Raw genomic sequence first — 15,283 nt, 5'->3', positions numbered from 1 at the left:
ACTTTTTAGTATAGCTATTGACAGTTTATATGCAGTGGTGCCATGCTGAAAGTTATATTGCAAACAAAGATTACTGTATGTAGTATTTACGTGTCTTTTAATGATAACTAAAAATGTTTTATCTGTCAGTATTTCTAGGTCTCATTTCCTGAAGCTGTTTAACAGCCACCAGTCGTGTTCGATTGGTATTGGCAACGTTTGGTTTCTTATCTTTGCTTAAACAAGTAAAGCAACAGTCGATAATTGTGTATAGATAGGGATTGACCGAGGAATTAATTGGTATGATGAACATCGCTGAAAAAACATATATTTCCACAGGAAGTGTCCACCAATCCAGTTCAGCACCAATTGCCATCAATACAATAGGAAACCAGCAACAAAAATCTGTGAAAATGAGAAACCCTATTTTCACTGCTAGTTTGATATCTTTTTTTCTTCTTCGTTTTCTGTTAGCACCAGCTGATGAGCGCTTGATAGACACGAAAATAATTACATAACTCACAGCGATGATGATAAAACCTAAACTGTTGAATCCGATACAGGTAGCAAAAGCATATTCCCAGCCTGGCCAATGGCTTTTTGATAACGGCAGTGCAAGGCACACACTCTTTACTCCATAATAATTTTCTCCGAAATAATTCCACGTCACTTCGTAATACCAGACGTTTGCTACTACTGGGAGAAAGCTGAGCACAATCCAACACACCCATGCAATTCCGATAATAATTCTACAACTTTTGCAACTAAGACGTATGGTACTAAATGGATAAGCAATGTTTATAGCACGGTCGATGCTTAAAAGCATTAATGTAAAAACCGAAGACTGACCAGAGAGAGTGGCAATTGCACCAGCAAAACTGCAAAGAGGACTCCTTTTCCAACCCCATTCAAATTGTGTGTATCGCCCTCTATAATGCATATCTACACTTAAAATGATAATCAAATAGACTACCATTAACAGGTCAGACACGGCAAGGTTGGTGATGAGTGTGGTTTGCACTTTATTAATTTCGTTATCATTACTTGTGTTGTTATCCTTTTTACACTGTCGTGATATGATAACGACTAAATTGCCACTAACAGCTGAAATTGCAATAATCCACATCAATACCCGTATGTATTTACTTCCTAGTAAGTCTTCACATGAAGCAAATGGATCGAAGTCCGGATAGCAATAATCAATGTCACCCACAATGGGACATAAACATGACAAATCCGACTCACTATAAAAGAAAAGGTAAACATAATAATAAATGTTTCATCTTTTAGGGGAAACATACACTGCAAACCGGACTGGAACTCATGATAATAAGTAAATTATGATACATTCAATAGTACCATTTGAATTGGATAGTGTAGACTATAGGCGTTTTGTGGATTAGTAATATAATTTATAAAAGGACACAACAGATTAAGCCTATACAATATTTTAAATAGTTTAATTGTCAAGTTTAAAAATCATCTTTAAAAAGTGCCTAAAAAATGAGATAATTTCTGCTGTTTAAAAGTCCTTGAGTAGCTTATAGAGACATTCGACAGTATTGTTTTATGTTACGGACGGGAAATATTTGAGAATATAACTAGCCATATCTTAGAAGAAAAAAAAAAGATTAAGTAGAATAAATGTCTGCATTCTCCCAGTGTTAATTATATAAGTCAAACAAACGTATAACACTGTAAAAAACAAAAATGTATTATAAAAATTGTATTCGTCGCTGACGGGACGCATTACTTTTTATTAGGTTAATGCAGAAACTATAGAGGGCTTGTATACATCATGAATATTCATGATGCATGCAAGCATGAGCTCATGCACACTGATGCACGTTCGCAATGCAGATCGGCGACTCTTTTTCTCTCGATGTTGTTGTTAAAGACGATAGACCTGCAATTGTTGACGTTTTGTAAACATAATGCATATATATAACTTGTTGATATAAAGTTTGCGGTACACCACGTATATTAGTTCTCAAAAGGACTGTTGTCGAGTTTCTCCACGTTTCATTTCATTTCACATTTATTCAATTAATCATGGAGTTATAAACTCCATGAATTATTGAAAACTTAAACAATGTAAACAATATAAACAAATAAAGATTTCATTAATTAGGATCAGACTTAGAGGCCAAGGCCTGTCTCAGAAAGACCCAACAAAACATATAAAAAAATAACAAAATAAAAATTGATACAAATTAGGTAAAATTGGCATAATAATACATTTATGAATGATAATTTTCTAAATAATTAAACTTAATTCGATGTCTGAATATTTTTGCATTTTTACATTTTTAAAAATTCTCTTTTGATCAATGTGCTTTGATCGTCCTCATTTGATTTCGCCATGCAAACCTTTAAACAATATAACTTTAAAAACATATAAACCAGATCATTTCTTATCTTAAATGTGCGTTCTATAAAGGTTAATTATGATAAAAAGAGATAGAAAGAGAATATGCATGTGTGGATTCAGGCCCTCTATAGTTTCTACCGTAACCTAATAGGAAAAAAATAATGCGGACGGGACAGCAAATGGACACCATTTTAAAGAAGGGTTACGTATTCTAATTAAAAAAATACTTTAACATTTGCTTGGTATAATTATGTTGCCTGATTTCATAAATTGTTTAAAATACGGTACGGTCCCAAGAGGCATGACTGATGTCATTCTTGTACCTATCGTAAAATCTAAGTCAGGCGACATTACAAGTAAGGATAATTATAGACCGATTGCCCTAGCCTGTGTAATATCTAAGGTTTTAGAATATGTTCTTTTCGAATTATCTGGTGATACTATAACTTCTGATGACAGACAATTTGCCTTTAAATCTAACCATGGTACAGAAACTTGTATTTTTGTTTTATTGTTAAATGGGGCAAATCTTTTTCGGAGCCCTTTCATGTATCAATTGGTGTTAGACAGGGAGGAGTGATGTCTCCCCATCTGTATAATTTGTAAATAAATGATCTTATCATTAAGCTTAGCAACAGCAAAGAAGGGTGTGAGTTAAATAATATTAAATTTAACAACCTATCGTATGCAGATGACATGGTGATTATATCACCTTCTGCATCAGGTTTGCAACATTTAATTAAAATGTCTAAATGCTTTGCGGCCAAAAATGATATTGTTTACAATGCTTAAAGAAATTTTCCAGTAATAACTTTTCACTTGCAATTACATTATCATTTACACTTTTGCATTGATGGCCTATAAACGTGAAGAATCCTATTCCATTTTCTTTTCCAACCCTACTATTTAGAATTTGCATTTTAAAAGTCTAGTAATTTCATTCCATAAGAGTTTGTAATTTTATCCATAGATATTCGTTTAGATGTGTATGCTACTTTAACATAGAAATATTTTGGGATCATCTTACTTTAAAATGTCAATGCCGACGATGCTTCAAAAACTAAAAAAAAAAAATAAAAATAACATAACATTGTAGGTAATTAATTAGGCATAACAATACAGAAATATAATATAATAATAATAATAATAATACAGAGATAAATTTAAAAAAACACCATAAAATAACTTTTTTTCTGTGAGTTCGTGTCGTCCAGCGGAAATGTATTGAAATAACGATATTTCGTAGTAATTTGTATTTTGTAGTAAATATTTATCACATTAATATAATGGATAATGCGTGTTTTCCATGGATGTTGTTTCGGGCTGGTTGAGTATTCTCTTGTTGTGACTGTCTATTATCTGTTTCATATTGTTCATACTACTGTAGCTAATCTTGATGGTGTTTCGGTTGAAGATTTTTCTTAGTTTGTTATCTTTTGGAAAATGTTTGTCTACTAGGGATAGGAATTTCTGTCCAATGTTTGTGCTGACGTTTTTGCTGAACGGTGGGTTGTACTACCACAAAAAAAAAAAAAATGCAACCTCTGCCTCAAAGAGAAATTATTTATCATCCGCCACCCTGAATTATCGACATTAAACAAACGCAACGAACTCGTGTCCGCCTGCCGGCACAGAAAGAAAGCATTGTTACATAACAGCTGACATTCCAAAACATATGAGCACTGTTTCTATAATTTACAGTATGATTTATATATAATTTACACAGTGCTACGTTTTTTAAGATCTTTGGGACAATCTGCTGATTAAAAGCGATATTCAAGTTTATTCAAGTTTCAAGTTTATTGTTTCACACAATATAATACAATATGAACAGAAACATAAATTAATAAATACAATTGTGTGAGGAGGACGCATTAAGCCAAGGCTTTAAGTTTGGTCCTCCAGATAAGTAATATATTTAATTATTTAATTTAAGTGAGAGAACAAAAAAAAAACTTCTTTCTTTCGTCAAATTGACAAATAAAATTAAACAAAAAGGCACAAAAAAGAAAAAAAACAGTCTTAAGGCAATTGTGAATTACTAATGTTCTAAATAGTTTGAAATAAGTGTTTGTTTGTATTTTGTTTTAAATGTATTTATGATGGTTATTGCTTTTAGATTGAGCGGTAAGTTGTTCCATATATACGGTCCATTGTAAATAAAAGATGTTCTTCTAAGTAATATGGTATGCTTTTCGTATATTAGATTTTTTGCAGTTGAAGATCTGGTGTTGTAAGAATGATTAAAATTTTGAAAATAGGAGTAAAATTGAGTTGGTAATTTATTATGATTTAGGCGGAACATGAATAAAGCTGTTTGGAGTTTATTTATATCAAATATATTTAAAGTATTGAGAGAATAAAAAAGTGGTTTAGTGTGAGATTTTGGAGGTGCTCCCGAACAGATTCTGATAGCCTTTTTTTGTAATTTAAAGAGAGAATTAATTTTCGTGTTAACAGAACCTGTCCAGGGGCAGCATCCAGTAAATTTATCTACAGTTGTAGCCCAAGCAACATTGCAGTATGATAGATAGGGTAAAATAAGAGTATTATACAGGGAAAATAAGATGTTTAAAGGAAGTATGTACTTCAATTTACTTAATATTCCAACGTTTCTCGAGATTATTTTAGTTAAATATGTTATGTGAGGTTTCCAATTTAGTTCCGAGTCAATAGTGACTCCAAGAAATTTTAAGTTTTCTGTTCTCTTTATTTGGTTACCATTGATATATAATTGCTCTGTTAGCTGTTTGTTACTTTTTTTATTAATATTAAAATAAATATAATTTGTTTTTGAAATATTCAGTGATAACTTATTTGCTTTAAACCAAAGAGACACTTTGTTAAGTTCATTATTAATTATAGATACAAGATTATTTTTGTTTTCGTGAGAAATAATAACATTTGTGTCATCTGCAAATAAGATAAAATTAAATAATTTTGAAACATTTGGAAGATCATTAACGTAAATTAAAAAGAGTAGTGGGCCAAGGATTGACCCTTGTGGTACCCCACAGGTAACATGCAAGAGTTGAGAATTGGTTGAGTTTATTGATGTATATTGTTGGCGAAATGATAAGTAGTCTTTTAAAAGTAGTAGTGGAAGACCTCTGACACCATAATTCGATAATTTAGAAATAATAATGTTATGATTTATGGTGTCAAATGCTTTTGACAAATCTAAAAAAATACCGATAGTATGGTGCTTGTTTGCAAGTGATTTAGTTATTCTTCCATATAAGTGGAGAAGTGCGAGATCTGTGGAATGTGATTTTCGAAAGCCATATTGATTGTTGTATATAATATTATGTTTTGTGAAAAAAGAAATTAGACGAGCATATATTAGCTTTTCAAATATTTTTGAAAAACATGGAAGTAATAATAGTAATAATAAAAATTTATGGGGGTCATCTTTTTTAAAAATAGGCACAACTTTGGCAACTTTTAGCGCATTAGGAAATTTCCCACATTTAAATGAAAGGTTAAAGATGTGACATAAAGTTTTAGAAATAAACGGAGAAATTTGTTTAATAACGTTAGAATGTATTTCATCTACACCAGGACTTTTATTATTTTTGAGCTCTTCGGTTGCATTAATTATGTCTCTTTCAGTGATTGGTGAAAGGAACATGGAGTGATTGTTGGGTTGATTTAAATATGTTGAAAAGTTTGAATGAGATGAGTTAATTGATTGTGAAAGTGTATGGCCAGTATCAACAAAATATTTATTACATTTATTAGCAATTTGAATTTCGTCATCAATTTTTATGTTGTTTTCTAAAAAATATGTTGGAAGTTTACTTTTTATATTTCTGCCAAGAGCTGAATTTATAGTTTGCCATTTTTTCTTAATATCATTTTTATGTGTGTCAAATTGCTTTTTGTAATGTATACTACGTGCTATTCTTATTAGATTAGTTAATTTGTTTCTATAATCAGTATATTTAGTTTTATCAGTGGCTTTACCAGACTGTATGTATCTTTTATATAGTTTATTTCGTTTATTTATGGAGTTGATAATGCCATTTGTTATCCATGGTTTGTTTTGCTTGCGAAAATTTATTTATTTTTTACATATTTTAATGTGTTTGTCATAAATGTTCATAAATTTAGTGTGAAAAGAATTATAAGCTTCATCTGTAATCGAAATTATTTCTGACCAGTCAGTATTTAGTAATTCAATGCCTAGTGATGAGGTGGTTGTGTCATTGATTACTCTTTTAAATATATATTTTTGGTCATTCATTTCATTAGACGGTTTGGATGTATGAGAAATAAAAAATATAGGTAAATGGTCAGTAATGTCACAATACAGTAATCCCGAAAAAATATTTTCATGAAAATTGTTAGAGTAGATATGGTCAATTAACGTAGCAGATGTACGGGTGAGACGGGTGGGTCTGTCTATTATGGGAAATAAATTAGCTGAATATATACAATTTAAAAAATCTGATGTTAGTGATTGGGAACTGAATTTAAGCAAATCAATATTAAAATCTCCACAAGCATAAAAACTTTTTTTTTCTGTGTTGATTACTTCAAATAATAGTGATATGTTTTCATTAAAAGTTTTTATGGATTTTTCTGGTGGTCGGTATATTACTGAGAAAATATAATTTTTTGGTTTTAATTCTATTTCAATACAGATATTTTCAGCTTCATTATTAATTAAAGAACTCAAATCATCTCTCATTCTAAAATTAATATCATCCATAATATAAAGACAGACGCCACCACCTTTCTTATCTACTCTATCACAATGAATTAATGTATAACCAGGAATGTTATATAAAGTATGTACAGTATTTGAACTAAACCAGGTCTCAGTGAAACATAATATATTAAATTTGTGATTAAGAGTTTCAAGATATTCAGTTATTTCAGTAAAGTTTTTTACCAGGCTACGTGAATTAAAATGAATAAAACTAAAATTGTTATTAATATTTTCAATGGAACTATTAAAGTTATCGCTGAGATGATATCTACATGTAGAAGGAATGGATGTATTTACGTCAAAAGGGTTAATACTTAATGAATTTAGATGGTCAAAATCAAGAAATTGGTTTACGTGAAATTGTTTTATTTCATGTAAAAACTCATCATCATTGAGTATATGATTAAACGGAAGTAGAGAAATATTACATGACGTACAGTACCATTCTGGATCTATGGAAGAACATTGGGCATGTGCGTACCCATTACATAATGCACATCTGTTTAGATTAATATCGCCACTCATGAGGGCGTTTCTACATACAATACAAATCATATTAATAAGCAATTGTTTTTAGAAAACATAGTGTTTGTTTTGTCTCAAGGGACATAATATATTCATATATTCGTATATTGCCATGCACAACAAGTAATAAATACATATACATATATAATAAAAATAAACGACGAAAATAGAAAAAAATGGTAATATGCCTTTAATATGTAAATTAAAATATTCCAAACTTCTAATGAAGTAAATTTTTAAAAAGTGTTGCATTTGTAATCTGCAAGGAAAAGTTAACAAAAAACAGTTATTTAATAAACAATGGTATCAGAGTCTACTCTCGTCTACGTTTAACCGAATGTGATAAAAAGAAAATATCTTTTAAATTATTATGTGGAGAAAAAGCTACTAAATAAGTGATGTTAGTTATAAAATAATAATAATAACGTTAGGTTTGACTTGACTGCGCTGCCTAAGAGTGGAAACTTCCGTTTATGTACAAGTTGCCATTTCTGAAGGACGGCCTTTTCCCCTCTCTATAAGCTATGGCCATTGTGTCTTTTAGGCTTCGTTTTTTAATTAGGTCCGCTTCACAGAGATCATCGATGACATATATGTACTGCTTTTTAGTGATGACGGTGATTGTTGGCCTACGTCTGATGTTTTTTGAATTTCGCGCCTCAGTGCTTCCGTGCTGGGCGCGTCGGCTGCTTCAAGCACCGGGGGCGACTCCTGTGATTTTGCGCCTACGTCTGTTGGCTTTTTTTCCCCCATTTTGAGTGCTTGATTTCTCTATTAAAGTCAGATTCAGTTAGTTAAATGCACTTACAGTTTTTTTACGGTTTATTTGTCCAACGTTGTATTAGTGTAGCATGTATTTATTATATATTTAGACGGAGCAAACTATCCACGTCTGTTCACTCACTTGGCATTGTTAATATTACATATATAATAATACATTAGGACAAATTGTAAAAATAAATAACTTAAGTAATATACTCACAGTATTTTCAATGCTGTCAAATCAGCAAATACATTGGCTGGCTTGGCCGAAACATCCCACTTTGTGGGCCGAAACGTCTCACTTTAGACCAAATTCATATTCATTTTTTTTTTATTTATCAAGTTTTTAAAGGTGTTTAACAATCCGTATTTTATTGATATTGACAAAGTTGATATAATATATATAATAAATTACTAAAAAAACGTAATTTTATATTCAATTTATTACTTCGAAAACCTTGTTTATTTCGTGCATTCGCCAAGCGGCCAACAGAGGGCGTAACTTGTTTACATCGTTCGCGTGACTAAAAAATGATTATTTTCGACAATGTTTTCAAAACGTTTGCTTTATTGCATCTTTATCCCTAGTAGTGCTACCCCATAGTCTCTCTGAAAATAAAGTTTGGGGAAAAAAGCTTATTTTATGCTTATAAATGCATATCAAAGCCGATAAATGTAGGTGTGCCGAATCGTCTCAGGGCCGAATCGTCCCGGGCCGAATAGTCCCAATAGGGTTGGTGAAATCGTCCCAGGGTCGAATCGTCCCGGGCCGAATCTTCTCAGGGCCGAATCGTCCCGTTACCTGGCAAAAGGATCATCCCGACAGGGGGCGGGGCTGATATGCAACAAGCGAAGCGAGCATCACCACTGTCTTGATTGGTGCTAGGGTCACAGTTGGGGGTCCAGGGGAGGAATAACGTTCAGGCCATTTTAATGAATAAAATAAGTTAACTTATTATACTTACAGTTCTTCCAATGCTGTCAAATCAGCAAATGCATTGGCTGGCAATGTACCTATTTGGTTAGAGCTCAAATCCCTTTAAAGAAAGAATGCAAACGTAGAATACAATATCCATTATATTAATGTGATAAATATTTACTACAAAATACAAATTACTACGAAATATCGTTATTTCAATACATTTCCGCTGGACGACACGAACTCACAGAAAAAAAGTTATTTTATGGTGTTTTTTTTAAATTTATCTCTGTATTATTATTATTATTATATTATATTTCTGTATTGTTATGCCTAATTAATTACCTACAATGTTATGTTATTTTTATTTTTTTTTTAGTTTTTGAAGCATCGTCGGCATTGACATTTTAAAGTAAGATGATCCCAAAATATTTCTATGTTAAAGTAGCATACACATCTAAACGAATATCTATGGATAAAATTACAAACTCTTATGGAATGAAATTACTAGACTTTTAAAATGCAAATTCTAAATAGTAGGGTTGGAAAAGAAAATGGAATAGGATTCTTCACGTTTATAGGCCATCAATGCAAAAGTGTAAATGATAATGTAATTACAAGTGAAAAGTTATTACTGGAAAATTTCTTTAAGCATTTTAATATTAGCAATAGATGTGAATCTGACCACATTCCAATAGAATTCAACTTTAAACATGAGCTAAAAACTAATATAGTAATACAACATACAAAATACGTTAAACATGTCCTAAATATATCTGAGATGAGAAGATAACACTAGACGATGATAGAAGAAATACATACACGGATACAAAACATAATAATCAATAGTTTGATAACGAATGTAAAACGTTACGTACACAATTACGACAGGCACTTAAAACGTTTAGACAATTTAGAGAAGATGCAAAGTTCCAAATATATGCCGAACATAGAAAGAAAATATAAAGAATTACTTAGAAAAAAGAAACTAAAGTACGAAAAGCAAAAAGAAAAGACTATTATAGACAACTTACATAAAAATGGAAAGGAATTTTTGGAAAATATTTAACGAAATAGATAAAAATAAAATAACATGCAAACAGTAGATAAATTACTTCCAAACAATATTCAAGCAATTGACTATACAAAACAATTTAAACCAAAAGATCTATCTGAAACAATAGAAGACGAAGAAACAAATACATTACAAATTCCTATAACACAGAATAAAGTAATAAAAAGCATAAACAGCTTAAAAATAACAAAGCACCAGAAATAGATGGAATTACCCCAAATATCCTTAAACGTTTACCAATAAGCATCATCGACTGTATTACAATTGTATTCAATAAAATATTTAAATACACAGACAAGGACCGGTAAAATCCAGCAAACTATCGCCTAATTACGCTATTATCCATTTTTAGTAAAGTTTTTGTTAAAATATTAGAAAGCAGAATGCAATAGAATGTAATATAGGATTAAAGCAAGGATGTCTCCTCTCTCCACTTCTTTTCACTAGTCTTTTTTATATGATTTTAAAGACACCTTACTGAAAGAAAATAATCACAACTGTTCAATTGATAACAATGTAATTTCACACTTATTATTTGCAGATGATCTAGTTTTGTTTTCCTATTCTAAAGTTTGTCTACAAAAGCAAATAAATTGTCTTGTAAAATATTTCAATGTAAATAAGTTAGAAATAAATAAGTTAAAAACTAAAGCTATGGTGTTCCGAAATGGTGGAACTACTGGAGGGGATGAAAATGGTACATTAATGATGTCAATATAGAAATAGTAAAAGAATATAAATATTTAGGCTTTTATTTTAACAATAAGGGGGATTGGAACACGTTGAAAATCAAACAGGCGGAAAAGGGGAAAACATTTATGTTCAATGTGAGAAGTAAAATGTTAAATTTGGGCTTTTCGTCTGCAAAAATACAGTCTGAACTTTTTGATAGACAAGTCGTTCCAATACTATTGTACGGTAGTGAACTTTGGGGGGAAATGAATGTAAATGTATTGAAAATGTACACATAAAACACTGTAAATTTGTTCTGAACGTCCCAAAGCCATGCCCAAACGAAGGTGCGCGTAATGATCTAGGTAGATTTCCGATTAATTACTCTCAAATATTGAGAATGATCAAGTATTGGATAAAAATTAATATAAAGTAATAGATTACCAAGTATATGCTACCAAACTCAAAGATCGTGGGCGGAAAATGGAAAAAACTGTTCGGCGTTCGAAATAAAACTGGATAATTTCGGTTGTGGTTATATGTGGAATAGTTTAATCAATAAAAACATTTTACCTATTATCTCACAAAGAATTAGGAATGTTGCATTGCAGACATCAAATAATACACGTCTCAATTTTTATAAAAATATTAAGTTTGACCATTTTTACGAACCTTATGTTTATGATTTAAGTTTTAAGTATAGAACACTAATATCACGCTTTAGATTATCGTGCCATAATCTGTTGATTGAAAAGGGGCGACATTTAAAAATTAACCGAGAGTCTAGAATATGTATGTTTTGTGATCAATTAAGTTTAGAAGATGAAAAGCATTATTTCTGTTTTACTGTCCTTTTATAAAAACATTAGGACAAAATATATGTCTGATTTAAATGTATACATGTTACAAAATATTTTTGTAAACAATGAAACCCCAAAAAATAAGTTTTTTGCAACCTATTTATGTAAAGCTTATAAAAAGAGAAACACCTGTATGTCCGAAAATAATTATATTATGTGAAATGGGTCGGAGGCCATTGTTTATATTGAAATAAAAGAAAGAAAGAAAGAAAGAAAGTAGACATGTTCGAAACATTTTCTTATCCTGAAAACAAAAACGTCTATAACTTTTGACCTGGTTCACCATGCTACAACTGACCAATCCGGCTTTCTAATGACCTAGTGTTAAAGGATAGGAGACAATTTGTGGTCTAGTACTGAGTCTCAAGTAAACTGGAACTACTTTTCCAAAAACTTTAGAGAAGTGAGAAGTGTTATAATTTTTAATTTGAAAACATAATTTGATTTTAAAAACTTAATTTCAAGAAGCGAGCATCATCACCTGGCTGGTGCATGTCAGGGGGCCCCAGGTGGGACCAAGGGGCCGTTTAAATTATTTTAAAATGGTTACTTAATAGACTCACAGTATTTTCAATGCTGTCAAATCAGCAAATGCATTGGCTGACAATGTAACTATTTGGCCCTCGTACAAATACCTTTAAAAAAAGAATGCAAAAGTAAAAATTACAAATAAGCGGGGGTACCAGGATCGTTCCGACAAGAGGGTGGGTGATTGGGAGTCGGGGGAGGGGAAGATATGCAACAAGCGAAGCGAGCATAATCAGTAGCTTGATCGCTAGAAACATAGGCATAATTAATAAACTTAAACATCTACTCCCTCAATAAATCCTACTCACATCATACAATGTCTTAGTTTTACCTTATCTTTCATATATTAATTTAAGTTGGGCCGTTACTTTAGATAAGTTTGACACATTGTGCCTATGGTTTATTAATGATCGCGAATACACATATCGACTGCTTGTTTAAATTACAAGAACGTGCTTTACGTATTTGTGCAGGGCAATCTTATAGATCACATTCCAAATTACAGTACTTTTTTATAAGCTTAACGTTCTAAACATTTATGATTTGAATAAGCTTCAGATAGCTCTATTTATGTTACGCTTAACTAAAAATATCTTGCCTTTTCATATAAGTTCTCTATTTTAAACAAGGCCATATAGATGGCTGCAGTCGCGTGCTCATTAGTGTTTACCGACCGACCGACCAACCTACCAACTGACCGAAATTACTGAACATGTTTAAAAATGTTGAAATGTTTAAAAACATTTATATTTTTTAATTTACACGTGCGTAGTCTGTCACTTTTGACGTGCTCGTATAAGGTAATTTCGAGTTGAAAAGTAAGACAAGAAAACAGAAATCGGGCAAAAAGAGTGCGAAATAACATTTAACGCGCAGTGCGCGCGCAAAAATCTGCGCACTCATGGAAATTTTGTAAACGCTTAAAATTGCCTGAAACGTACTCTTATTTCATCGAAAATAAATTTTGAAAATTTTAAGCGCGCGTACGCATGCGTTACATGCGCTACGCACGTAATTGTATTGCCATATGATTTATGCCCTGAAATTTATGAGTACCAAATTTTATTTAATAGTGATTCATGGTTGTGAAGATATGATTACAAACGTGATTTCGTTAAATCGTGCGTAGACCGCGTAATTTTTTATTGTGCACCGTGAAAACATAACCACATATTTAAGTGCTTTCAAATGATGTCCATATCTCAAAAACCGGTTGTCATAGAAACTTTATTTTAGTCTCAAATTATGCAGAATACAAACATTTATATTCATGGTAATGCAAAAGTTCGGCCGAAAATGATCGGAAATGATATGTTTGACCTTTGACATAATTTCATGAATTTTTATATTCACATTAATACAAGTTTTTTGTGAAAACTGACCGTAAGTAGGACTTTTGACCTATGACCTCAACTTTAAATGTTGTCATCTCAAAAACCTTGATTATCTTCTTTATCTTCATCCAACGGTTATACGAAATTTAAAAATTCTGCTTGTCTCGATCCAGTTAAAATACAAATTTGAAAAAAATTCTGCTTGTCTCGATCCGGTTAAAATGCTTACTTGGAAAAAATTCTGCTTGTCTCGATTCAGTTAAATGCTTACTTAAAAAAAAATTCTGCTTCTCTCATTCAAATATAAATTTCAGCTTGTCTTTGTGTAAAAATAAATTTCTGGTTTTCTCCTTTCAAACAAATACCTGGTTGTCTTCGTCTCTTGTTTCAAGAAATTATCTCTTGCTTTTATTTTCTGCTTCTTGTCTTCTTGTTAATTTTCTTTTAAATTTTGGTTTGCTCACTCTGTTCCTTATAAAGTTCGGGTCTTCCACCATGTAATATAGTATGTTGTGAGGTACTGACTTGTAATGAAGACTCTACTCGCTTGACTGTAGTAACACATATATTGTTTATTCAATAATACTTGATGATACAATAATGATTCAGTACAATATACAACTATAAGTATAAGGAACAGAGGATTGGGTGAGGCTGTCGGTGAGATGTGAGTGTAGATCTGCTTCTGAGGAAGTGGCTGTGAGGTGTGTCTGGGCTCTTCTGAAACTTGGGGGTATATTGGCTCAGTTCATTAGCATATGTCAATTACATCATTTATGGAGCTAATGATTGGTCCTAAGTTGATCCACGGGTGTTTAAGTAGAAGTGATTAACGGTATAATAAGGTATTTCAATGATGGATAACACTGTCAAATCTGTACTTAAATAGTGTCAATCTCTCCTGGTTTAACGATGGGAGAGGTCGTAAGGTTAAGCTAAGTGTTTTCTTTAGGGTTCAATTATAAACTAAATGGACTTTTAAAACATCTGGACAAACTCTCCTCTGGACTTTCTGGGCCAAGTTTGTGAACTTATTTGAATTCTAATACAAAGGTTGATTTCTTAATTATAAATGCATATCATTATTTTACGAAATGTTTGAATGTAATGATTTTATGGATAATAACCAATTTGCATATCAATGTAACCGAGAGGTCATTTTTATTCCATTTAAGGTTGCTTTAAACCCAGAAACCTAAGATATTCACTTCAGTGACACATTCCAGTTGTCGGTCGTCAATTACAATGGGATCGATGACAGGAAGTACATTTTGAAACGAGAAGTACATCATTTTACATTTATCAACATTGAGATTGAGCTGATTTTCTTTTGACCATATACAAAAATCATTAACTGTTTGTTGCATATTAGAATAATTGTTTCTTTTAACCACTTCACCGATGCCTAAATCATCAACGTATTTACATACTTTTAGATTACTATTCAACACTGCATCGTTTATTATTGCAAGGAAAATGATGGGTCTTAGTCGGATTCCTTGGGGAACACCACAGTTTAATTGAACACTATTAGACAAGACGGA

General features: G+C 31.5%; 2 protein-coding genes and 1 long non-coding RNA gene across 3 annotated transcripts in view; all 3 read right to left on the bottom strand.

Annotated features, from left to right (window-relative positions):
* LOC144852740 (SRA stem-loop-interacting RNA-binding protein, mitochondrial-like) overlaps positions 1-15,283 on the bottom strand; it is a 204,474-nt gene that overhangs the window by 151,341 nt on the left and 37,850 nt on the right. The gene's annotated exons all lie outside the window — the stretch shown is intronic.
* Positions 119-1,105, bottom strand: LOC144852951 (G-protein coupled receptor GRL101-like). Its single transcript, XM_078711005.1, has one exon. The coding sequence runs from the start codon at positions 1,103-1,105 to the stop codon at positions 119-121; it is 987 nt and encodes a 328-aa protein (XP_078567131.1).
* LOC144851887 (uncharacterized) lies at positions 4,543-5,720 on the bottom strand. Its single transcript, XR_013614241.1, has 2 exons — positions 4,809-5,720; positions 4,543-4,766 (listed from the first exon to the last, which is right to left on the bottom strand). It is a non-coding gene; the product is annotated as an uncharacterized LOC144851887 (long non-coding RNA).

This window comes from Antedon bifida, chromosome 9 (assembly GCF_963402885.1).
Source record: "Antedon bifida chromosome 9, ecAntBifi1.1, whole genome shotgun sequence".
Lineage (NCBI taxonomy): Eukaryota > Metazoa > Echinodermata > Crinoidea > Comatulida > Antedonidae > Antedon > Antedon bifida.
The sequence above is the reverse complement of the archived record's forward strand: the minus strand, read 5'-3'. Positions and strand labels throughout refer to the sequence as shown.

Bases quoted from the DNA above. Each gene is read 5' to 3' on its own strand.
- LOC144852951 (XM_078711005.1), bottom strand. From the start codon at position 1,105: ATGTGGATTATTGCAATTTCAGCTGTTAGTGGCAATTTAGTCGTTATC.